This window comes from Perna viridis, chromosome 13 (genome assembly GCF_037379345.1).
Source record: "Perna viridis isolate PV_CMFRI_1.1 ecotype Kerala chromosome 13, ASM3737934v1, whole genome shotgun sequence".
In the NCBI taxonomy this organism is placed as follows: domain Eukaryota; kingdom Metazoa; phylum Mollusca; class Bivalvia; order Mytilida; family Mytilidae; genus Perna; species Perna viridis.
Genome location: NC_142457.1, coordinates 33,768,199 through 33,796,117, shown reverse-complemented (window position 1 = coordinate 33,796,117; position 27,919 = coordinate 33,768,199). Strand labels below are relative to the sequence as shown.

The following is a 27,919-nucleotide window of genomic DNA, read 5'->3' as shown; positions in this document are numbered from 1 at the left end:
CATGACATCACAAAGTTGGTTTGGTACTGATACAAGTACTGCAAATGATACGTAAAACAAAGAATATACCGTAACTATTTCTACGATCCTGTTTATCTAATCTGCCTAATTTTAAATCGTGATTAATTAGTTAAGAAAAGGAAATAAATTTGTTTCAATTTAATTTTCATGAACATTTAATAGACTAGTTTTGATATTTAAGACTTTCACAATAACATGGTCTACTCCTTCTAACTATTTGTTTTGTGATCATTTAATGATTCATGGATATCAGACTCTGGAAAAAAAAAAAAACAGAAAAAGACTGTGAGCAATGCTCCCTAACAAGATACTCCTCCAATTGATAACATGCACCTTTGATCTCTATATTGATTTTGATAAAAAAAAAAAAAACTCAAACAGGAAGTAAACAATGGGAACATTAAATAAAGATTCAATAAAAAATTCATTCAATTCCATTCAATTGTGTAGGAGGAGTGATGAATAAGAGATGGGTCTCCCCTTGTCCTCATATTCATAAATGAATACGTCCATGTTTTGCTGTGTAAAACCTTCAAATTGATTTGAATCAAAATCTAAAATAGATTGTGCAAAATAGGAGTATGTCAAAAATATTCTGTAAAAGATTTATTCAATTTCATTCAGTGGTGTAGGAGGAGTAACAGATAAAAGATGCCCCCAAGTAATGGTAGGAAGAAAGGACATACACCCCTTTCCCTAAACATCCCCCACTTTGCAAGTGGGATATAGAAAAGGATTTTTATCAAGAAGCATAGAGAACTGGATATGGTTATAACTAACAACTTTGTAAATGTTGAAGCAATTCTTATCAAACATTAGACATGCAAAATTATGAATGGTCAACCACTAAAAAAATTGAAAACAGTAAAATGGGAAATTTATCAAAGGGGTTGGTTCACTAAGTACCAAATTTGGCCCAAGCTCAGTTTTTGACAAAAGCTTTACAGATGGATAGGTATTGATGAAATTTATATATATAAACTATTAAAATGTCTGAATATCAATTCTGCATTTCCATGGAAACTGACTGAATCTATCATAGGAAAGTCACATTTTTATCATAAAAATGCCATATTTGGCCATTTTATTCATCTTTGGTATTGAATTTCCTTATAACTTTGTATGAGACTTTGTAGTAGAAAGGTATATAATGGAAAATGAACAAAAATTACAACAAAAAATAATGTTTATTTAATGTTTCCATGGAAACCAATCAATTTTTGACAACATCACCATTTCTTACTTCTTAACCAGTGCAATGATGACTCATCTATTTTAATATGTTGTCCTTAAAGTACTTCATTATTAATTACTTTCAGAGAAGCTTTATAGTAGTGAAAATTTTCTAAAATTTACTACACCAGCTACACGACATCCAGCACGACATGTGCAGTACCATGACTGCACATCATTTACAGAAAACCTTATCCACACTAAATATTTTTTGGCAGAAATATGTCTACTTTGAATTTTGATTCTGATCAAGTTTTGTTCTTCTTTATGAATAAATATGGAAGACTCCCTATCCATATACTCCTGAGTGTAGAAAGGAAAGAGTTTAAGCTGGTATACCCCAAGGGTTAAACTTTGAAATTGTTCTTTTCTTCATGAAAAATGTGATGTCACTCTCCTCAATTGCAACCCAATTGGCTGACCTTCTTTCCAAATGATTTGTCTTCACATATTCCTTTAAGGTATTGACCTACAACATAAGATTGTCATAAATAACCTGAATACTGGTAAACAAAATTGTGGGAGGGGAATTGTGACCATTGCTGGTCATACTGTTACTTGACAGTCAGAAACGCTTGTTACATAAATGAGGCTCCAATTTTCAACAAAAAAAGTGAATACTTGTATTATGTGTCCACTTATCCATTCAAAATATAATGTAACTTGATATAAAGTCAGTAAATCCACAAACATTATCAAAATATTACCTCAGAAGCTCTTTGGAACATGTCTTGAGCTAGTTCTTCATCCTGCTCTGTATTCGATGGACTGCTCAGTGGTGGAAATTACTTATTGGAAATTACACAAACAATTTTGACATAGTCTCCAATAAATGGAACTTGGCTGGTTGGAAGAACACAATCAAGGTATTTGAACTTCTTAATCCTGGCATTGGCTGATTCAACTACCCATCTGATCTGAAATATAAAATGACAGCATAATGTTTATTGATACCAAGTTGTTATAATTACATGATTTTGAGCAACTGACCTCTGTGCTAATTATTGCAATTACAAAAAATAATTTTTTAAATTTTTTTTTAAATATCATTTTACAAGTCGAATCAATTCCATTTTATGTGATACTATCATAAGATTATTACATTCATTTCTGTCCTGTTAATAATAAATTGTATGTCTAATCAATATCATACATGTACTTTGGTAAACACAAAGTAAACATTACTGTATACTAAACTGTCAGTAAAGTCCTGTGAAATTTTATATATTCAACAAAGCTCATGCAATAACTATAATGATTGTCTTATGATAGTCTTAATTTTTTTGTTATGTAGTATACTTTTAATAATCAATGAAAGCAGATTATGACAGGTTATAAAATTGTAAATAGTACCACAAACAATTTTAAGAATAAGACAAAATTACCTTAGTAACCATTCTGCTTGTATTGGCATCATTGTCTGACATTTGCTTTTCTCCTTTTTTCATAAATGCTGGCATTTCTGTCTGGATACCTAAATCTTCTAACAATGACAAAGAGTCCCTAAACCCACGATCTACTACAAAAATATCGTCTTCCTTTATAAATTCTTTAATGTCATTGATATTTCTTTGCAGCATATGAGTCAAGATCAAAGCATCATTGTTTTTTGCTAGGTATGGACCAAGTATTGCAACAAAGTGTCCAGTTGTTGTTACTACAACCATTGGTTTCACAAGTGGTCTTGACTTATGGAGACTGAAAGATCGTCTCTGGAATGAAAAGTTATTGCTCATTTGGATATATATGTATGTCCCATCTCAAACAAGAATGAATTTTTTCCCATCTGCACACAGTAAAGACTTGGCTAATGGGTGTGTGTGATTTTTAATAATATCCTATCTTGTAAAACTGTCAAATCCTAAATACAGGGATACAAAAGATTGCATGAATGCATGCCTGACTGTGTGATCAGCACCTTGAATGCTAGATACACTTATTATAAATAAAGTTGATAAGAGCTTATTTGAAAGGGCACATTACAATTTCATCAAAAATATTCCAACAGATGTCTTTGGAGTTCTGGATGAAGTATTTTTAACATGTATGATGATATGTGAACAAAGATCATCAAATTGTTCCTGTGACAGACCTGTAACGTTTGTACAGTCTTCTTTAACAGTACTGTCAAAATTGATCCTATTGTTGGACTTCAGACATGACCCTCTTAAGTGTTCTAACAGTTTGACGATGGATGTTCTGTTTGTTGAGGAATTGGCTTGTGTGTTGATGTTTGTAAATGATTCAGAGGTAAGCATTTTGTGGCTATCTAAATGCGGGCCACAACATATTGCTCCAGCTGGTATTAGTATGTTACTATCAATAAAAGCTTTGAATCAAGTATCTTGTGAGAGAACATACATCTTTGACCCTTGCCTTTTACATACAAAACATCTTGCATGACTCTTTGATGTGCTTGGTATATTCAATAAAACAGAGGGTGGACTTGAAATGGAGCTTAAAATTCTTGGCTTTTTCGATGGCACATAATCAGGATCAGTCATCTGGTTGAACTGTAGTTTCTCTGACTAATTCTAGTATGTTGTTTTCAGACTTGTAATACTTGTGTAAACATTTATCGCAAAGCTTGTCATCCTATGAAATTTCTGTTATAAAAGAACTTTCTCTTTAGATACTTCTTTACAGCAGGGTTGATATTCTTTCTGTTTTTAGGTTTTGTTCTGGCATTACACAAAATGCAGTTGTAGTGCTTCACCATGATGCTGAAAAAAAAATAAAGATTTAAGAAAACATACTGATATATTCCACATACTATTTAATTGTTAGCTTTTACAATAAAACAATAAAATGGTTCAAAACCTTAAACTGAACTTACTTTAATGTATGTACATTTGATGACAGTATTCTAATTTTCATTTATGACATGTCATAATTATATTTATAACAATTTGTAGATATCTTATATAATTTAGTAGATACCTTTTATTTTTTCATAAGTAACAATATTTTATATACTTTATGAGATATCTTATCATTTTTTTTAAAAAGAGATATCTTATTAAATATATAAGATATATTAAACTTTACAACAATTGTGACGACTTTTCATTCAGAATTGTCAACTTTCCTTTCACCTGTGGCAACATCCCTTCAGCACCTGCATATGGAGTATTCATAACACAACTTGCACGTTATGCTAGAGGTTGCCTAAATTCAAAACTTTATGTCTTGCGCTAGACTTACTTCTGAAACAGGGTTATGTTGCTACGAGATTGAAGTCATCACTACAGAAGTTTTATGGTCGTCATCATAAACTTGTGGATCGCTACGATGTATCCATCGGCACCATGAAAACTGATTTGTTCAATGTGTCATAGTTTTCCTTTCCTCGTTTGTCTACCCCGGACTTGACTTTTTATGAGCAACTCGGCGGGTGTTTCTAGAAAAGCAGAGGACGCTTACCCTACCGGTGCACCTGGTCCATGCTCCCAGTTTTTAGTGGAGTCCAAGTTGCTCATTTACTTTTGTTACTTTGTATGTATGATTTTAGTTACTTTATGTTCTTTGTTGTGTATGTCTGTTTTCCATGTCTGGTCTTTGTCCCTGGATTACATTCTTTTGATTACCGCTATAACCTTGGTTCCCTTGATTACTCTCTTATACATGTATATTTTCTAAGATATATAATAAAATGTATAATATATGCTAACTCCTTATTAAGATATCTAATAAAGTTTATAAGATATCCTATATATTCTATAAGATTTCTTATAAAAAATGGGAAGTGTTGGCTAAATAATATACAAATATATCTACAAATTTGAATAAATATAAATAAGGCATGCCACTTTAAATTTCAAAGAAAAAATAATGCTGATCTATATTTGTTGATGTACCCTTACTCCATTGAAAAATGCCTTCAAACACTTTTTTTTAAATGTAAAAAACACTTCAGAGTATAATGCTGCAGTAAAAAAATGGCTTAATTTTTTATTTTCCATTTAGTGCTGTCACAATTGATACTTTTGACAAATTTAAAGGGCTTGTCATCATAATGAAAATAAGAATGTGTCAACTGCACTTCACATTTAAATAAAAAATTGTAGCTACATGGACCATTAATTTTCCAAAAGATGTTATTTCAGAAAAAAAATTGGGCCCGTATTATTGGAAGAAATCATTTGGCCCACATGAAAATTCAATTTGCATAAGGAGAAGTTTGCATGGAAATGTTAAAATATTGAAATCAACCCGGGAAGATAATTCGAGATCCGACAGTAAAATATGTTTTTTCTCACTCTTGAATTTTGCTGCCACTGCCAACAACTTGAAGTCATATATCTTAAAGTACATTTATTATTCTTTGTATATGAATTAAAACATACTAAATGCATAGTAAATTTGGCCAGTTTCAATGTTAGACTTTACAATCGATATGGTCGTCTGCTGCCGCTTCCAAACATATTTCACCTATTCGGTTTACTACTTCATAAAAAGAATAAGGGTAACTGATGTTTATGAACAGATGGCATACTTACATTTCTAATGATGATTACATATTATATTTCTGTACATGATCTGTAAGCAGTTTTGATGAAATCATAAACATCAACATTGTAAAGTTCGTAATCTGGCACGATGATGTCTCTTCGGTTTCCATGGCAAAGTAAACAACAAAAACACGGTCGGAACGGAATGTTCCGATTTGCATAAACAAAACACGCTTCTCAAAGTTAAACAACATAAAAATTTCAATAGAGCACATTTCTCGAACTATTAGATATTGAAGGTGGACGTAGATATATAAGAGACGATTTTATCATAAAGATACAAAGATGTTTGACAGCTGCATTGATACTACATTTTTCGTTTGAAGTAGGTAAATCGGGGAAAAAACTTACCAAACGATCATACCATCGATAAGACATGGCTACTTTTTTCACTGAAGTGACAGAGAACTTTTTCTACAATATCATTTTGTTGAAAGACGACATTCAAAGTTTGTTATGAGCAACAAATATTACTGCTGGGTGAATTTTGAATTTTCAAGAAATAGTTGGGCTGAATATCTTGAAAAGTGAACAAACCCCTTTCAAAGAAAACTCACAAATCAATAAAAAGACAATCCACTGTAGTTTTGTGGAAATTGGTTTAAGTGTATTTGACATTCTGTGTAAAGTGTGAACAAAAAATATACAGACAGACAAACAGCATTGTTCCTTTACATGAGAAGAACACAACAAAATAAAAATCTTATTAAAACAATGTCCCACTTTCTTAAAGATGCAATTGTTATTAGACTTTAAACAGTGATGACTTACCTTTCACTTCTTTCATCAACTCATCACTTTCAGCTCCTGTTTCATCACTCTCTGAATCATCACTACTTTCACTAAAACTTTCTTTAGGATCTTCAAAACAAAAATAAAGAAAATTATTACTGGCTTTTTGCTGTTTGACCTGTAAAGGAACAAATTACCACTTATACATGTGATTATGCATATTACTATTTTCCTCTTAGAAAAATTTTCATGACTATGCCCTCAGCACAGAAAACTCACATACTTCCTGACTTATGTAAACATTTCTGGAAACTCTTAATACAAAATTATCATCAAAATATTACCGGTATAACATCGAAACATGAACTTACAATTATTTATACTACTTTTCTATGCTCCCAGTTTTTAGTGGAGTCTGAGTTGCTCATTTTCTTTTGTTACTTTGTATGTATGATTTTAGTTACATTATGTTCTTCATTGTGTATGTCTGTTTTCCATGTCTGGTCTTTGTCCCTGGATTACATTCTTTTGATTACCGCTATAACCTTGGTTCCCTTGATTACTCTTTGCCAGTTGAAATCCTGACATTATTGTTGTTACTCTAAGAAAGATAGAACTCCTAGATGGAAAAACATAGTGCTTGGTAGAGATCCATCATACATATACTTTTAAAAAAATGAATTCCAAACTATCTTCTATATACACCAAATAAGGTGTCAAAATGCTGGATTTTGTTTGTGTCAACATCATACTTGTACAGAGTGGTGAAAATGTTTTTCAACAGACATTTAGCATTCAAATGGAAACATATTGTGCTCAGCTACTCAGTGACTTATTCCTTCACTCTGAAGCTGACTTAAGAGCTCATCTGATCAAAAAGTAGGACATTGTTTAGCAAGTTATTTTGACTCAGTTTCCACTATACAGATGATGTTTTGTCTCTAAACAATCTAGATTTGGGGGTTTTATATTTCACATATCTACCACAAATAACTTGAATTAATGATATTTTGGAATCAAGACTCATATCTTGACCAACCCTTAGAGACTGATGGAATAGGAACACTCATGATTAAAATATAAAACAAAGCTTATGGGACTTCTTGTTTCTTATTTTATGCAGATCTTTTCAAAACCATGTGGGCTTTTGTACGGTTTTAGGCTTCTTACAGTTAGGCTTCTGGAATAGAGCTATGTTGCTAGAAGATTAAAGTCATCACTACAGAAGTTTTGAAGTTTTATGATGTATCCATTTGCATCGGGTGAGGAATGAATTGAATACCCTGCCATAATAAGTTTTCTTTTGTCTACCCTAGACATGAAATTTTATGATCAACTCAAGAGGGTAAACGAGCAGAGGGCACTTACCCAATCAGTGCACCTGATTCTTGTTCCCAGTCTTTATTGGAGTCAGGTTGCTCATCACTTTTGTTTTTTATGTGCTTGTTATTCTAGTTTTTTTTCTAGTTATGTTCTTTTATGTGTAGGTTTATTTAAATTGTCTAGTCATTTCCCTGGATTATGCTCTTTTTTATTACCATTTAATTCCTTGTTCCCTTAATTTCTGTTTGTCATAAATAATTTAGGTCTTTGCTTTTACATCAGACTAATTTGTTTTATGTGTTGAAGATGAAGTATATCTTTTAACTCTTTATACATTTAAGTTATACAAAAACTGTAAAATGTTATTTGTAACAAGCTTTCTGGTTGGTTGACCCTCATCAGACAAATCAAGTCATTTCTCATTACCTATTTTGGTACTCTTATATCACTTATGCCACTTGGTCTGCAGTATATATAATTTAAAATGAATCAAAACTTGGGTAAGGAATCAATATTAAATGGAGTATCCTACATAGGTGTTAACTCTCCTGTTTCTGACTGGAGCCTCCCGATATTTCATAACAAATTTTGGAATTTCCCATTTCCCATGTGTGAATCCTAGCAGGAGCTTAGAAACTCAATAATGAACGAAAAGTTTTTTTTCAAATCAAAGTGCTGTTAGCACTGGAGGTTTTTGGTTCTAGTGAGAATTTTCAAAGATAACATGATGTAAATTAAAAATCGTAATCATACATTTGTGTTTCCCACATTATCTAAAACTATTTTCCTATCTTGTAGAATGCACATGACAATCTTTACTACTGATTTCTGAGGTATAAAATGTATTCAATAGTTAAGCAATGTTCAACTTCACAAATTTATAAAATTTCGTTCCATTTACCTTTTTCAAAACTTTTTTTAATTTTTAATCTGTCCGGAAGATAATTTGTGTTTACATTCAATAATTATTTTAACTGAGTATTTTTCCTTAACTGTATTTATACTCAAATAAAACCCATTTCAGCTGAAGAAAATAATTTCTTAATGAACAAAAGATTTTCCAAAACTAAACACTTTTTACAATTTTAATTTTCCCACTAATTTTACTTGGATAAATCCACTCCTCTCAACTTTTTGTCAATTAATAATAAAATATTAATGATAGGATAAACATTTTGACTGATACATATACAATGTATGTAAGTGTGTTAAAAGAAACATGCTTAATTCATCAAATGTTTCTTGACACATTACAGCAAGAATAAAATTCACTAATTGAGTTTTATTCCTAATCATCTTTCAAAGCGAAATAGGAGTCCCTCAAATCTTCAGTTGATTTTAATCTTATTTTGCAGAAATAATAGAATTGAGCTGAACAGTTGCCAGAAACATATTATACGGTTATAAGGAGTTATTGAATGATATAAAAAGAATTATATAAGGAATACACTTTTGTGTAGAATTCTAAGATAGTAGGAAAGTTCCAGGCATTGCCCGATGAGATAAGCTATTTTGATCCTATAGAATCAAAAACTGCCAAAAAAAAAAGAATTCCAATCTGATGTTGTAATGTTTGAAAATAATTTGTTACAAATTCTAGTATACAATGTAGCTTTGTTACAGAAAAGTTGGTATGCTATGAAAATCACAATCATTTTATCAAATCATAGATCTGTAATTAAATACTAGTCTATAATCAAATTTCATGCTTTCTGTAATTTTTAAGAGAAAGATCTGCTTATTTGATTTTCCAAATGTATAGAGATAGGGTCTGCTAGAAATTAAATTATAAGAAGAGGTGTATGAGGTACAAACTGTAACAAAGCAGGCCATTTTGTGTTACCTTTTAAAACAACAGAAAAATTCCTTAAATCTAATTTGCTAAGGGTCATAATTCTCTATTAGAATCTAATCACTAAAAATCAAATACATACATTTTCGTTTTTTACCAACTCTACTTCTTCTGGCCGTTGAAGTAACCCCTAAAGATAAAATAAAAACAATATCACACTGATTTTACTTTATTATAAACTCTACAACTGACATTACAAGTTCATCCTTCAATTATAACTGACCATGCGGAACTATGAATTAAAATTGATTAAACTTATCACTACCATTACTTTGAGTAGTATGTTATGCTAATTAAAAATTTTTCTTAAGTAGTTGTATCAAGAACTTTACAAGAACAGTAAATGCTCAACAAAGAAATCTTCAACAGCTAAGAGTAAGATATTAAGTTCTTCCTGATTGATTTGTGATATGACAGTATCCTGATGTTTGTCACAATAAAATGTTTATAAGAACTTCTCCGGTGAGTAATAGTGCATGTAATGTTTATATTTATGTGAGAGATATCCCACCATTTAATCACTATATTCTGCCATGCCTCAAAGAGGGAACAGCAAAAATTAAAGACAAAAGGTAGAATCCTTAACATGAGCAGAACATCACCACAAAATAAAACTCTTATGACAGTGAATACACTGCAGGGAATAGAGTTAGTCTTCCTCTGATTAAACAACAATCACCTGATGAACGTCCTTAGGTAGTTAAATGTAAAACTGAGATTTAAACATTCTATCAAACAATAATTAAAGGAATGATACAGAGTTTAAATGATGCTAATTGTGGCAATAATTAACCAAGATATTTCATCAGATAATGGTTCTTCAACCAAAAGAAGACCAACTCCATCCTGAGTTAACTGTATTCCCCCCTGTAAGACAATGTCCCCGTCTACAAAATGACACAATATATCAATATTTTACATTTAAGCAAGGTTTGAGCTCAAGAAAGTAATGACTTACCTTTCACTTTTTTCATAAATTCATCACTTTCAGCCCCCGTTTCATCACTCATTAAATCATCACCACTTTCACAAGCACTTTCTTTTGGATCTTCAAAACCAAAAAAAAAAAAAGAAAAACATTGCAACAAACTTTTGCCATTTCATCTGTAGAGGAACAAACATGATATCTGTGAGTGATGGCTCAATCACTTGTGCTATCCCAGCTTTCAATCATGATATGAAGAAAATGTAGAAAGTCCTCAATATACAGGAAGTTGTCATCTAATTTTTCAAAAAATGGATTCAAAAGTATGGAATGTTTTTGGACCACAGTATATCAAACCCATATATTCTATAAAAACTTTTTTTAGATTTCGCTATCATAGCTCCTTTTGGGAGCAAATTAACAATCAAATACATACATTTTTGTCTTCTTTCAACTTTTTGTCTACTGGCCTTTGAAGGTAAGCCTAAAATTAAAAATAAATGAATCATCAAAACAGAAGTTGAGGAACAAATTGAGGAATTAGTTTATAAATTCTAGGCAAACCCCATGATCCGTTTGACTATGGTGTTTAAAGGGATATCATCAAATGTTCAAATAATAATGATGTTTATCCCTATGCTTAAACACAATAAATACAAACAAATAATTAGAGACCCTGGACTAAGGGGTTACCTGCTGTTGACCTCGTTAAATGCAAAATTACCTTGTTTAATTGGCAAAGGATTAATAAATGTTCCAAGTCCTTAAAGATGTTGTTTGAGATGTGTTTAGACAGATTACATATGACAAGATACTGCATCTTCCGACCGGATCGATAGATCAGATGATTATATAAGCAGTGTCCAGATAACTATATCAAGGAAATATAAGAGTGATTGTAAGAACTAGCTAGGGGAAGTTGGAATGTTGATTAGATCAGACATTTTAACCTGTTCTGCTAACTGATTCATACACACAGATCATCATGCACTTAAAATGAATAGGTCTAGGTTCATGTATGTCTGTCTGGTCTTTGTCCCTAGATTGCATTCTTTTGATTACCACTAGAACCTTGGTACCCTTGATTACTCTTTCAGAATGTTTTTGGTAGTTAGTGACACAAACAAATTGAATTAACTCCTGTTACAAGCATCACTTAATAACTATTTCTGTAAGAAAATATGCTTGGAACTAAACCTGTTTCCCAATAAACATTTTATCTTTAAACTGCTTTTCTTTATATCAAGCAACTAAAACTTTAATCTTTTTTGTACACAAACAAACATATGTTTTGATTCTTTAGCTAAATAATACCTGATTCTGTACCACTTCTGATGGAGCCATCCCCACTAGACTCTTGCCCAAAATAATTGGTTTGGAAAACTGAAAAATATAATCAATAATTCTGAATTGTGTGGCTGCATTTGAAATCTCCAGTACAGAATCTTAATAAGCAAGCTGTTGATAGTCAAATGGTTGTAAATGAAACTCAGGTGTGACTCTATATACATTATACAAGACTGTGAAAAGAATTATTTCTATCTAATTTGTACTTGCATTTTTATTTTAAACACAGACTGCACATGAACAGAAAAACAACTTATATCACCAGTAACAAAATCATAGTTTAATATGATGTCCTTAAAAGGCTTTGAGACTGTGGTTGATTTTCAGTTGCTTTATGAGCAGCATGCAACTTATTGGCCATGGCTTGTGTGTGTAAATTACTGCCCATCTTAAATCATGTTTTTCATTCATTTTAGAAGCATGAATGAACATCAAATTCATATTTAATAAAAATATTAGAAAAAGTATGTAATTTACTGTAAAAAGCACTTACGCACGTACACATTACATTTAGCACTTGTCACGTGCGCCATCATGTATGAAAACAAACAATAACAATCGTCAATGAATGAAAAGTTGTACCTGTCCATGTGTAAACGCTATGACCTTAATATATTGCAAACAACTATTGCCATATCTAACCTCATCCTACTTAATGCCCATTTCCTTCATAATAAATAATACAAAGCACTAAGCTAGTGACCGTTTCAACTGATATGGCATAAAGTGTACATACAAATATGGACAAATATGGCAGGTCTAAAGTTCCCGTAAAAGTCATGAAAATGTAATAAAAAAATAACCGTAATTGTTATTATTAGATTCAAAATAAATCATTTCCGAAATTTGTTACATAATTTTACAACTTATTCAACTTGTATATTCACTGATCCTACAAAAAACAAAACAAAAACAAAAAAACACTTTCACCATGATTATTTGTAGCACAAAAAAAGTCAAAACAACCATTAATTAGGCAAATAATTATTAAGACATGATTAAGTGGTTAATGATGTGATTAATACTATTTCTACCCAAATGCTTTTAAGTACAAACCATTCCAATCTATATCATCATTGTCAACATCAAGATTACCAACATCACCACTTTGAGTACTCCCCGAGTTCTCATTTTGAGCTGTAACAAATAAAAGCAAGGAGACAATGTTTAGAACTAGGACAAAAAATTCAAATTAGACTAATGAAACTTCATCTAGTACACAAATTAACTAAAAGGATACACACAGAAAGTGTGAGTGATTGCATTAAAAAATAAAGTTGCACGTGTTGTTATGCAATGTATGTATGTACAAATGTATATACCTTCACTTGTACAGGAAGTTGATAATGGACAGAAACCAAAATTGCTTATGTTTGCCATATCTATCTAAAGCCTCACATTTAAAATTGCTCCACCCAGTGGGAGTGGGATTCAAACATTTTGTAATAAAAATTTTTTATTATCCATCATTTCATATAATGAAAAATTGCAGAACCACAGAACAGTTTTGAGATATTCAACTTTTGCTCATTATGAAACCTATAACTATCTCATGTGGACAGACATTGCATTAGTAATATTTAATGAGTAATAAACCTTAATCTCTCTCAATATTGATCAATGGATCAATGTTATATTTGGTATGTGGCTTTAGATAGTGGAGGGTTATATTGTAAGCAATGTTGGATGATTTCCATTACTGAACATAAAAAGCAAAAGTTGAATATTGCAAAACATTTCTCTAAAATTTCATTAAAATCCCTTGAGCAGTTTGGGAGAGATGGGCTGACAAGAAATAGGGACAAGCAGTCTGACATACTGGATAGGGAAGTTCCTAAAATTCCCGCAAAAAAAAAAAAAAAAAAAAAAACCTTTGTTGCAAATGGTATAAAAAAGGAAGTCTCCCCGTAAAATCAGTTAAGGGCTAAGAGGCTCAGTGATGACCACATATACTTCAATATTTCCATCTGTACAGAATGCAATTATAGATGAAAGAATTTTTGTTCATAAAGCTATTGCTAACATATGTGTACTTCTTACCTGGCCAATCATCTTTTACTAATGCCTTTTCTCTTTGCATAGCTGAATCCAAGCCTGAATTTTTTTTTTTTTTCAAATTATTCAAAAATTTCATTAGTTTTCTTCTTGTCATTACGTTTTCTCCAAAACTGATATACCAGAAGTACAAAAAAACAATAGATCAGAGAAACTTCTGAAACATTACTTACTATCTACAGTGGTTTCTTGTTTTGTTGTCTACAAAGAGTTTAAATATTAACATTTTGATTTCTATAAAATTTATCATTTTTTAGCATAACAAAGCAAAACTGACCATTTTGTATAACCCACATTTTTTGTAACTTGGTATCTTAGCTGTGCCCCTAACTATGAACTTCTTTAATGGTATCGCAACACCCTAAACACATGTATGTAAATAACAAATGGTGCTATTGACTGATAATGCTAAAAAATGTTGATTTCATATTAGAAATACAATTCCTTGATATTTAATTTTCAAAGGGTGTTAAATGTTATGTTATTAAAAAGTTGGCTTATCTCCCATTGGATGAGTCTACCAACAGAAATTGTATTCTTTATGTGTATCAATATAGTATTATAGCAAATGTTCCCAAAATATTTCATCACAATCCCTTTGATTAGTGCTATCAAGGCTTTCATATGTAAAAACCTTTAGTTGTATTATCTCCCTTTGAAGACACAAAGTCCTATGTTTCCTTCATGCACATCTACATTAAATTACAGGAAGAGTTGCCTTTACAAAAAATGTTGACTGGGTGATTCCTATATACCATAAAAATCTGTGTGAATTGGGTATAATAATTAACTGATGAAAAATCTAGTTTTTTTTTTTTTTTTTTTTTTTTTTTGGGGGGGGGGGGGTGGGGGCTGAGTGCATGAAATATCTATCCACAGATAACATTAGCAAGAACAGGATAATGCTTCAAAAATGTTAAAAGTAGTTTTAGAACAGAATTTGAGGACAGGGTACTTACCCTGATCAATATTACGCAGAAATCTGCCAACTTTTGTAATTTCTTCTATCCCTAAAGGACATTGATAAACATGTTTATTGATTTCTTCAGAATGTCCCATATGTCTGTAAAAAGCTTCTTTTTCAGTGTCTGGATGATCTAACCTTGCATAAACAGTTGACATCCAGTGACTCATTTGTGTTGCATTAATTTTTTTTGATAATCCTGCCTGATCACACCCCTGGCTCACACAGTTCCAACCAGAAGCATGAAAACGTGAATTTTTTATATGTGGAAATAGGTAAATATTATCAGGTGATATACCAGCTGCCTGCCTGATCACTGGATCAGCCAGTTTCTCTAGAGCTTTCCATGTGTCTTTAGGAAACAGAATAGGCACAGTCTGGTTCACACATTTACCAGACTGATATGTCAGTTTGTGACTTTTTAAAAGGTCTTGCTCTTCTGGGTTTGTGACGCAATTTTTCTGGTTTTCATTTATCCAAACATCATTTCTGGCATTTTCCCACTCTTTATATGTAAGTCTACATGGTTCACCTCCTCTTCTAGCATTATAAAGTGTCAATCTACTAACAACAAGATTTCGTAACAGGATATATTCACTTTTCTCAAGAAATTCATAATGGTCATCAATACTCTTCATTTTCTGCACTGTGTAAGTCTGGAGTTTCTTCACATCTTGCTCATCTGGTAAATTTTTTGGACACCGTAATTCCTGTTGCCTATTTTTCTTTATATTGTATTCAGCACTATGAAACATTACTGCCTTAAAATTTGAAAACAAACTGTTGAAATCATCAACATCATTAACCAGCTCTTTTTTTTTCTCCCAAATAAACTTTCCCCGTAAATGCTGCGTAACATTTTTAATTAGATGCCCAACATTTCTTTTTGTACCTGATTTGATTCCACCATCTTCTTTTTGGGCTATTTCATTAACTGCATCCATAAATATTTGGAAATTATCTGCTTTGAACATATCTAATGATGTTGTTACATTTATGTTATTTTTTGCAGCTTCCTCTTTAAAATGAAAGAAAAGTTTTGCTAACATTCTCATTGCAGCCATAATTGTCTTGCGGTTTTGGTCGGACTTATCTATATTTGCCTGAACAATTCTGAAAAGATGGTAACCAAACTCTTTGATATATGTGTCACTCCTACAAAAATTTCCAATTTCATCTTTCCAAAAATCCTTCAAAATATTCTTTTGAAATGCCTCACTAAAAGTTATGTTATCACTCAGAATTTCCAACTGAATACCTGCTGGAGTATGTGTGTTTCCTTCTGCTGCACTGCAAATACTGACATGTTTTCTGAAATGTTTTCTGACAAAATATCCCTTACATAGTGAACACACTTCTCTGGCATCCCCTTGATTAATTTCTCCTGCTTCAGCTGATTTTTTTCTTGACTTCCTTTCTTTCATTAAACTAGAAGGATCAAAGTTTTCTTCCTTCAGTTTATCTAAATTATATGCATGACAACCCTTCCTTCTCAAAAGATTGAATGCTTGATTCCTATCTTTAGCAGGTAGTTTCATGGCTGCCATCACCTCATCTTCATCCTTATGTACACTTTGAATATGCCTGGTTAACCGTGCAAACATCTTGCCTCCACAAAAGGGACATGGTCTTTTGGGGTCTTTTTCACCACCTACAATCACAGTAAACCTCAATTAATTAATGATCACCTTCTAAATTATTTATACTCAGAAAATTTTGTTAAGAAAACAGGCCAAAAGAATTAAAACTTAAATCATTACAGTATAATAGGTTATAACAAATATGCTTTTAGCACACTTCCATGTCTGGTATTTGTCCCGGCATTACATTCATTTGATTTCCGCTAGAATCTTGGTTCCTTTGATTACTCTTTCAGATACAGCAAAGCATGTTTTGTTTCTTTAATGCAAGGTTGATATTTTTCTAACTGCAATAAACCCTAATCAAAATAATACATGTAGACATATTAGTTATTCATGGGCAAGCAATTAGGCCTCTTGGGAGCAATTGTTTTTGAAGTAATGAAGTGTGAAATAAAAAAATTCTTTCCAACAAACCTCCTCATTTTAAACTATAGTTTTAAACTAGATAAGTTTCCCTTGAATGTGCTGTGTACATAATTGAAATATTTAATACATTGTTTGTTATGTGTCACCTTTTGGATTATAAGCTTTCCTATTTACCCCTTACAACGAATTGGTTATATTATATCATGTTATCAGACACAAGCTTTTCTATACAAAACAACAAACTTGTCCAGAGAAATTTGTTCTAGATGAAATGTACTGTCAATTGCTAATGATACACATATTTTCTATATAGGGACATACAAAATAAAATATTTTGCAAAGCACAGCTAGAAATGCCTGCAAAGATTGAAACCTGAATATAGCTCTCAACTTTTGACTGTTATTTAGTATTTGACACAAAATATACAATAAAATGCTTCACAGGGTGCAGCATGATACAACCACAGAGGTCAAACCCTAAACAGTTGGGTTAAGTTTGGACACACCATCTCATGAAGATTTGAATTTCGTTATGATTTAATATTTTGACACGGGATAAGAATTTAACTGGAATCACAAGTGGTCACTTTTTGGCCCCTTGTTCCCTAACGGTTCCAGTCAAAACCTTCAAAATCAATCCCAGCCTTCATTTGGGGTTATGGAACCTTATTTTATGACATCAGAGCAATTCAATCCCTTTTACTCAAGTTATCATTCAGAAATCAGTATTTGTTTCTGGCCCTTTTTCTTAATTTGCTCATATCATTTCCCCAAAAATCAATCCCAGTCTTTCCTTTTGAGGTTGGTCACATCGTAGTAAAATTTGTATGAGATCCTTTCACTTTTACTCAAGTTATTGTCAAGACACAAGGAAATGCTAGTTTCAGGCCCTTTTCATCCCTAATTTAAAAAGATTCATGTGCTAACCCAAGGAGCTAAATATAGAAGGATTTGTATCTTGCATGGAAGATTTCATTATACTAGCCACAGCTACTTGCCGCCTATACAGTCAAAATTAGGTCATATAAAACATTGATATCACAAATGCAGGTGAAGCTACAGCTATAAACATCCTTATATACACCCTCAGACTATTTCTATCAATTTGAAAGAAATTTTATGATGATTGTTTGGGTTTTGAAGGAGTTAGAGCTTTAATTTAGGAGGGAATGACTTTCTGGAGGGCGTGACTCCAACCGCCAATTTTTTTATATCAACAGTTGGTCAAATAAAAATGTTGATTTCATGCAAGAACGGGAGGCTACAGCTACAAAATTTCTTATATACACGATCAGACCATTTCTGATCAATTAGAAATAAATTTTATGATGATAGATCAGATTTTGAAGAAGAAGGAGTTTAAATTTTAAATGAATAGGATAACAGCCCTCGAAGGCGGGGCTACGCAGTCAGGAGTCAAAACAAAGGCTTGTATAAATGTTGATATCACAAATACAGGGAAAGCTACAACTATAAAACTCCTTGTATACACCCTCATACATACTATTTCTGATAAATTTTTAACAAATGTTATGACGACTGATCGGGTCTGGAAAAAGGAGTTTGAATTTTTGATGAGGAGGGAAGTACACCTGCGAAGGTGGGACCAGGTTGAAAATTTGATAAGAGATTAAGGTCTCGAATATCGAGGAATTAATCAGAACAAAACAATAAAAAAGTCTGGAGGCAACTTGAGGTGGGATATTTTTTTTTAAAACCATTTAGGTCAGAATACCTAAATTTATCATGATGAAATGTTGAAGCAAAGAAAATTGTCCGCCATTAAACAGGGCACTATCAGAATCAACAAAATGTGTCATGGGTAATCTTGCTGTATATCGCCCCACGCAACATATTTATTATTGTACCATGTAAAATTGTGTGAGATTCCAATCCCTGATATATAGAAATCATTGATTAACCACTAAAATCAATTCCAGTTTACCTTTGTTGGTATGGCACTCTGTGATACAGTTTCAAAGTGATCATTTCATCAACAGTCAAATAATTGTTTGGAAAGCAAGAAATTGCATGTTCTTGGCCCCCTTTTTGGCGTCTCTTTTATTTACAATGGACATGTTTTAACAACCAAAATTTATTTAGTCTCATCATATAGGTATAGAATATTGTGAAATAATATCATAGACATTTCTATGCTTTTACTTGAATTATAGAAGTAAATTCAACAAAATGCTAGTTTTTGCCCATTTTTTGTCCCTAAATTCTAAATTTATGCTTGGCACCATAACCCCCCAAAATCAATGCAAATCTTCCTTTTGTGGTTTGTAATGTTGATATAAAACTTTATTGGGATCACTGACTTGGACTTTTTTGGCCCTTATGCTTATGGTTGGGGCTGTAACCTCCACAATTATTTCCAACCATTATTTTGTGGTTTAAAACCCTGTTATAAATTTTTATTAAGTGTCATTGATGTTGCTGCAAGAGTTTTCAAGTTATATTCTGAAATCAGAAAATCACTCCATCTTTGAACAATTTTAGTCCCATAACTCAAAAACAATACATTAGAAATTTATCAAAATCATAAGGGAGCTCACATCAATAGATAGAAACTATTCACCAAAGTTCATAAAAAAATTGATGGCATTTTTGAGATATTGTGCAAAGTGCAAACAACAAAAAGACTGATACCATAATACTACAACACATCCCATCTATAGAGACTGTGTGTAAAAAACTACGAAGATAAAGATATTTTGCATAAACAATTTAGATTTCAAAAGCACTACAGTTGTCACCAGACAAAATTTACCAGTAGAAGTATTAGATATTAGGGACAGGTCTCCTGCATCATATTCATAAATGGCAACGACAATCAAAATTGATTTTGCACAAATTCCAAATAAGAGCTACTCAAGACTGGAATATGTAATAAATATTTAGTAGTGAATGAGGAGTGATGGATCAGTTAGTTACCTATGTGACCACATATTAATAAACCATAATGTCTATGTGAGAGATAATTAAATGAAGTAATCATCATTCTTGTGTTCCATCTGAAATAACTTAAGTAACTTACTTTTTGTTGAAGCGACAGTATTTAGTTCTGCTGTTTGGTTTTCTGGACATAAATCATTCAGTTCTGCAGTTTGGTTTTCTGGACATAAATCATTCAGTTCTGCAGTTTGGTTTTCTGGACATACATTATTCAGTTCTGCTGTTTGGTTTTCTGGAAATACATCATTTGATTCTGCTGTTACGCCTTCACAAAATAAGTCCATTTGTTCAATTGTCTGGTGCATATTTTTCTAAAAGATAAGATGATACGTAATAACCCAGTATGTAAGAAGACAAAGGCAAGCAATGTATCTAATTAAAGAACCTTAGTGAGCACGCTCACATACCCCACACGTCCTAATGTTGGATACTCAAGCAAATTTGTTTGTAAGAGAAATATATGTAGAAGGACCCCAATAAAAAAAGGAATAAGAGCTTTTTTTCAGGCTTTAGACCTTTCTCTTCTAACTAAATTCTGTTACACATTCTTTTTTTAAAACCCACAAAACATGAAGTACGCAAAGACATCATCAAAACCCCAAATCATCCCAAGCCTACCTTTTACTGTATGGCACTTTGTGATAGAAATTGTTAAGATACTGAAAATGCTTGTTTCTGGTCAAATTTTACCCCATTTCCTACATAGTTCAAGCAAAACCTCTGCTTTCTTTTTTTTAATATAGCACCTTGTAGTACAATGTCAGAGATCCATATACTTGTACTGAAGTTACTGCCTGGACACCAAAATGAGAATGGCAAAGTTTCATGGTTTATCTTTGTTAAGGCAGTCAGCCATATTCAAAAACAGAAAACAATGCTGTGAATATCTTAGATACATGTACATATCTAACAGTTATCTCTAGTTTTCAAATTATATTTTTCTATTTTTTCATGACAAGTGACTTTTTAAAATCAGACCATGTCAATATACAATCCTATGTAATAAGAAAATTTATGATGTCAAATCATGGAAATTCAATGGCTAAGTCTACATGAAACAGGAATTTAATATAATTTTTCTTTAAATGTAAGAAAAATGACAGATGATGCACTCACCATAGTGATTTGTCCTTGCCTTGATAATATTTGTTGAAGTTTTGTCAAACCTGAATTATAACAAATATATGATATGAAACTACAAAAGAGTGAAATCAAAACAGACAGAAACAAAAAGACAGATAAATTGATTCCATTGTACTGTGATTTTATTTAAGTTTGTCTTTACATGTATCAATTTTTGTGGTTAGAGAAAATAAAACATTTCATTGGGTACTTGACTTTGTAGTTCACAGGTCAATAAAATAGATAAATAGAGGATTGATTACTCTGTGTTTCTGCCAAATAATGACCAAAGAAAAACAAACATTTTTAGTTGAAGAGTTTGAAGGTAATTATTTTTGCTGATACCCACCTCACAACACTACTAATTGAGATGAAGTTATTTCAATTACTCAAGGAAGGAATATATAATGGATACAAAGCACTAGCATAAGCTTACTTGGACCAAACTTTGTTCCAGTGAGGCGTTAATGTGTTAACTTTGACTCAAGAAAATAAAAAATATTAATAAATACCCTCAACATTAAGGATAACTGAACCTATGTGCAGTCTGAACATTATGATATCATCCTCTGTCATAACAAAAGCAATATCTTGATCAGCCAAGATAGTTTCTGCCATCTGAAGCATAAAGATCATCTTTACAAACATTTGTTCATGCAATATCTATAGAGACAGTTATCATTACAGAGTATTCTAAAATGAAACTTTGACATATTATAAATTGCAATATCTACTCAGTAAAATGGCATCTATGATAGATAACAAATTTCCAAAACTGAAAGCATTTTTCTAACTAGAGTAACATTGGCAAAATAAGTTTGAAGAGTAGATACATACCTTTAGAACATAAACGCCACATGATATGCTATCCCTCTGTTTCGAATGGTCTAGAATTCTAACATTCCAAATGCCTTCACCATCTAACAGAAAATCTGATCTCTCTTATAAAAGAGCTGAATTAGAAAAGATTGAAAATCAATGATAAAACAATAATGATTAATGACAAAAACTCAAAATGCTCTGTTGAACCCCATCATGTTATATCTGTATAATTTTGGAGGAATCTGTTCAAGCATTCAATCCTGAACACAGATTGTACAACTTTTATGCTGTTTATTTAAAAAAAGTGTTGTTTGGGCTAGCTGCAGCATGCCCTGTAAGTGGATGATTTCCACTTTGTTCATTGTAGAGGTATAGATGGCCTTGAGCTGACATTTATCATACTGGTGGTGTTGTTGTCTCTTTGACATATTCACCATATCCATTCTTGTTAAATAATATGATGAAGGTGAAACCTTGTAACGCTCCTGAAGAAACATTGATTAAAAACAACTTCCATAATTTTCCATAAATGATATGTCTATTGGCCAAAATGTCCAGTATTCATAAGGAATTATTGGTTGTCATGGTCCAAAATATCTTTGGGTTGCATTGTCCGGCACTGGTAAACATTATAATTCTTATAATTTGCAAAATGCCTTAAAAGATTTTTTTTACATTCAATTTAGTTTTGCTTTACTGTTTTGTTTTGTATCGTTTAATAATATTTTTATTATGTTTTTTAGTACGATTTGATTCATTTTATCGAATTGTTTCCTTTCCATTCTTTCTTTTATCAATCATTTTCGTTTCACAATTTTCATGATCCGAGAATTATTGGTAATATTGATAACATAATTTTCATAAACAACTGGGCGCCGTACTGCAGACTGTATGGCCAACCCTATCCTGGAAAAGCTATGATTTGATTTGTATTTAATTATCAAAACTAGTAAATATTTTCCAAGACTGGATTGGCTCTCAATCGAACATATACAAGCATACACAAACGAAGCTGCCATTATGCTGTTTTTCAGCTCCTAAAAATGCAGGTACAAACTGGATATTGATGCTTTTTCTTGCCAGAAGTATACAGATTCAAGTTGATAATACAACCATAAATGGTCCCTCCTGGAGCGTATTAATATAACTTTTAAAATTGTGATTTGTTTTTGTTTTGTTTTTTTTTTTTTTTCAGAATAATTTAAGTCTGGGCTATTTTTTTTCAAGAAAAAACAATAAATCAATAGTACAATTCTTATATCAATGTTGATATGTATATGGTTATTAATCACATTAATGCATACTTACAACCAATTCTCCATTAAGGAATGCAATTCCAGGTATGATGCTCCCAATGGATCATAATAAAAAATAATCCTCTGTTCTGGACAAATTACCTGTACAAAATGAAAAAAATAGGATAATCTAGATGACATCCTCACATGCATTTCAGGTTAAGAACATTTTATTAATCTAACTAGTGCTAAGTACTAGTACGACACAATGAGACACTTTGCTCAGGAACATTTCATGGGGAGGCATGTCAACCCAATTAAACATATTATTCTCACTAATTAAATACAATTTATTTTGATCAAAACAAAATGCAAAGAACAACTACTTAAATCAGTGTAGTGAGTATATCTGAACAGAATGATAGACAGATAGCACTGTCAAAGACAATATACATAATGCACCCTTAGTAACTTTGCTGTAAGGGCCCTAATTACTGCATAACATCAATACGAGTAAACCAAATGAAACAAGATGTTGCATGCTATATCGTGCTTTAAATACCCCTACTCACAGTATTTTATGTGAAGGGAGCAAGGGTAGGCTTTACTACTATTGTTTGTATTTTTAAAGATGGAAGCAGGTCCATCAAAACCAGACTCATTGACATGCCTGTGATGAACATTGGAACAAGGCAAAATCTATTTTATGCCATACCAAGCATCACCTATGTGAATACATGTATAATTCATTTGGTTGATTCATTTGTATATATCATGTATTTATAGTTTTGAAAAAAAATATTCAAAATCCTCTGTTTTACTTTTAACATAACATTATAACATAACAAATTATGTTGATAATGTCATCACACAAAATCTCCCGCAATTTTATGCTGCATTGCATTCTCTCTCATAAAAGCTGCGAAATCTATTAAGTAATATGAACAGTGCAATTGAGAGAATGACAGACTAACAAGGTGATTGCAATATAGGTTATGACACAAATGCTTCATAGTCATACAATAAATATTTAATTTCTACATACCAATAAAATCCAGTGATTCTGACCATCATTGACCGCACCAATAATGTAGTTATATTCATCAAAATTTATCTAATAAAAATAAATATAACATTTTCAGTATTTAAGTGAATTGGTTGTTGCAATGGCAGAAACTTCATGATCAATTGAGTTGTACTAGTCTAAACCTTTTATATGCTAGCATATAAAAGAAAAGAGACAACAACAGAAAAGTATTGTCACTTAGTCCGTGTTTTGTTATAACATATCAACAATATTGCATGTTAACAGAAAGCATTGACTCTTTAAAACATACATTAAAACATAAATAAGGCCTTAGGTTGATCCCACAACATCCATTCTGGACGAAACAAATAAAAACACTAACTCCATAAGTCCACAAACAGGAAGAAAAGGAAAACTTTTCAGCAAGATAAAGAAATGCTTAGTTCCCACATAAAAACCATCGTAGGGGAGAAATTGCATTATAAAAAGCATAGGTAGGATCTTCACCAAAAAAAGAGATTTGCAAGCTACTGCTCACAAGTATACCCCCCTTTCCCCCTTCCCCAAGATGTATTCTTCCCAAAGTAGGTAAACAGGAAGTACAAGACCTGAATCTGAAAGCGATGTGTATGACCTTTAGCCGAGGCTGCATATAATGTACCAAATATCAAGTGGCTATGATCAGTTGTTACCAAGAAAAATGTTACAAAATTTTTTCATTTGATCATTTATGTTCAAAGACTAAGTCAGTAAACATAAAGTAGTTGCCCTACAAGACTAAAATTGGTAAGTGCAGTATAGGACCACTAGCTGAAGCTGAAAATTAGGTTACAGAATGACTGAATGAGCTAAAACAGTATACCCCTCTCTTCTTCATAGTGGGGGTATAATTATATTCAAAAGTCTTTCTTTTTGTAACATTTTTGCAAAATGACTAGAATTATCTTTAAAACTGACATTTTAAATTTTCAAACCTTAAACAACCAATTATCTACCAGCTATTACAGTCATTATTGTTTATCAATATTGTTTTATCAGCATTTGCTGCCAATTTGTGTAAGTAAGCATCAATTATCTGAAAACAATTATCAACACATATAAAATTTAAATAACCTTTAAAAACATATGAGACTTTCCTAACCTCAACAACATAAATGATAAAAAGCTTAGCTATCACCACAGACAGTTGTGGACACAATATATATTAACTTGATACAGCTCTCAATTTTGGTTGTGATTAAAAGTTTAGCATTTAATAATTCTGACCAGAATGAAACCAGTCAAGAACAACTCTTCAATTCATCAAAACCTCAAGGGTCTTCATACCAAAAACAACTCTTAACACAACTAGCCCAATAGTTTTACAGATGTCATGGAAGTTTTAGGTTTAATGAGAGACTATGATTTACCTCACAAAATTGTACTGTCACCACAGAGCATCGAAACCTAGACAACTCATTGACAGGTGAGTAACAACCAAAACTAAATACTCAATTTTTTTAGATAGATTTTCATTCATAACTAAGCCTGATTTCAAAGAATATTTGCATTTCCTAAAATAGGTCTTTTCATAAGAAAGAATTACCTCATCTGGTAAGAATTCTCTCAGGGAATGCAAACTGTTTAAAGTTAAAGTGCTGTTGTCAACTTTGTTAAGCACCTCATTCTGCTCCACACTTGGCCACTTCCAAACTTCCAAAATACCTGAAGAAAAAGTTACATTTGTAAAAAAGTCAAATATTGGTTAATATTTTTTTATTGTGTAAGTGGGTACATCATATATTGCAAAAATTCTCTTAAATGTCCAATTAAACATTTCATATGTATAAAATGTGCAATGAAATGAACCCCAATGCTTTGATTCTCTGAAAATAATATGTTATCTGACATGACCAAAGATGAAAATGGTTATTTACATTTTTATGCTAATATTAAGTTTAACCTAAATAGGTGATGTGATTTCTATCTAAGATCAGAGAACCTTATACTCACATGCATGTACTATTTCCTCAAATGTCACTTTATGCAGTGCTGTACAACTAAATACTTTTTCAGAATGAGACTCCATTGTCTCTTTAAAAGACTTAGTTAAATCATCTTGATCACTAGCCTAAACAATAAAAAAAATACAAATTATGAAACATTTACAATAATTTGCAATGATATGTACAATATTGACTGCAATCAATTGATACACTGAAAAAAATATTCCTATTTCCAGGACATTGCCTAGGTTAAGACTTTTTGCAAAAACTGTATTTCACAGGTGCAACATTATGCAGATTATGTACATAATCATTGACTTTTCTTAACCTAAGTTTTCTTTATTGAAACATATTATGCCTTTCAATTGTTTACTCGTGAGTATTTTAAAACAATAAGAAAATGAAGAGTTCACAGAGTGCAGCAAATTTGTACTCTGTACACTTGGGGCAAATGTGGACACAGTATTAGTTTTTGACACACTTACGCATAGGGACTTAAATTTCAATATGGACAAAATAACTGGTTCTGATGCAAAATTTGAAATTCAATTGAACTAAAGATGAACATAATGGCTGCTTATCAAAAACCTTTGCCTATAATACAGTAACGAAATTAGTACAACAGATGTTATTCTGATAGAAATGGTCAGGCAGGGATTTTCATCAGGAAAATTGTGTTTGCCTTAACTCAAAACCCGTATAAAATATCTGAAATATGATTGACATATGCAGGCAGGAATTTGTATAAGGATTTCAAATAAAAAACAAGAAATCTGTGTGCGATGGCTCACTATTGATACCCCCACTTTCAATCACGATACAAAGAAAATAAACAAAGTCCTCAGTAAATAGGAAGTTGTGGTCAAATTTTTCTGGAAATAGATTCTACCATACGACATACCTACAGAAAGAATGTGTTACAAGCCTTATGGTCTATACGAAGGCCAAAACAAGTTTAGTTCAAATGTTCCATAACTCCTGTTAAATTGGCTGCATAATATGAATGTAAATGGCAACAACAAATGGTGACCATCCAAACTATCCAACACAATTCAAGTAAATTTGCCAAACAGTTTCATTGGACTTGTGTCAACAAGTTTGACTGGAAAGATGCATGGTCAAATGGAAACCTCTCCAGACATAGGAACAATGTGTTAAAATTTCTAAACGATAGAATAAGTTTTACTCAAAATATTGTATATAAATGAAAAATTAATAATATACAGGCATTTTCATTGGAAATGGCAGTTTAAACCAGGTTTAATAGCAAGCTTAATCATATGCTTTTATTATGATTATTTAGTTGAAATAAATAAGGGCAGCAAAAAGTCTTCATTCATACAAATCTTACGTTATTAGCATCAATCTTAATTATATTCAAATTTGTAGGATATAACCAAGATTCAACAAATATTTACAGGTGAGACAGGGTCTATTGAATATTTTTTCTGCTTGACACTAATTTATTCAGATTTTTTATACTTACAGTGCCTGTATGGGATAAACTTGCAATTTTATGGGGTATTGGGCAATGGGGTATGGGGAATGGGGAATGGGTAATAGGGCACTGGGGCAATGGGGGATGGGGCAATGGGGAATGGGGCAATTGGGAATGTGGCATTTGGAACGGGGTAAATGCATAGGACAATGGGAATGGGGAGAGGGAATAATTTTGGTTAGTCAATCAAACTAATTGTTCTGCCTTTTACCGCTAGCAACGTACCTATCATAATTCTATGACAGCAATTTAAATAGTTTTTAAACAAGATTGTTTCAGAGTAATTTTTAATTATTACAG

The 27,919-nt window shown here is 31.9% G+C and overlaps 1 protein-coding gene and 2 pseudogenes across 2 annotated transcripts in view; all 3 read right to left on the bottom strand.

The window, feature by feature from the left end:
* Positions 1 to 23,194, bottom strand: part of LOC148600556 (uncharacterized) — a 31,179-nt gene extending 7,985 nt beyond the window's left edge. For both annotated transcript variants that reach the window (XM_088559776.1, XM_088559777.1), the window contains exons 1-13: positions 23,183 to 23,194; positions 21,890 to 22,005; positions 21,565 to 21,670; positions 21,047 to 21,096; positions 20,013 to 20,241; positions 14,959 to 16,614; positions 13,985 to 14,038; positions 13,001 to 13,081; positions 11,912 to 11,980; positions 11,034 to 11,081; positions 10,631 to 10,720; positions 9,755 to 9,802; positions 6,537 to 6,626 (exon numbers count right to left, since the gene is read on the bottom strand). In XM_088559776.1, the coding sequence (XP_088415902.1) occupies positions 6,537 to 6,626; positions 9,755 to 9,802; positions 10,631 to 10,720; positions 11,034 to 11,081; positions 11,912 to 11,980; positions 13,001 to 13,081; positions 13,985 to 14,038; positions 14,959 to 16,614; positions 20,013 to 20,241; positions 21,047 to 21,096; positions 21,565 to 21,670 (2,521 nt within the window). In that variant the 5' untranslated portion in view covers positions 21,890 to 22,005; positions 23,183 to 23,194. The remainder of the gene's footprint in view (positions 1 to 6,536; positions 6,627 to 9,754; positions 9,803 to 10,630; positions 10,721 to 11,033; positions 11,082 to 11,911; positions 11,981 to 13,000; positions 13,082 to 13,984; positions 14,039 to 14,958; positions 16,615 to 20,012; positions 20,242 to 21,046; positions 21,097 to 21,564; positions 21,671 to 21,889; positions 22,006 to 23,182) is intronic.
* On the bottom strand, positions 1,348 to 4,110 carry LOC148600557 (uncharacterized; annotated as a pseudogene).
* LOC148600555 (uncharacterized) overlaps positions 23,088 to 27,919 on the bottom strand; it is a 42,763-nt pseudogene continuing 37,931 nt past the window's right edge.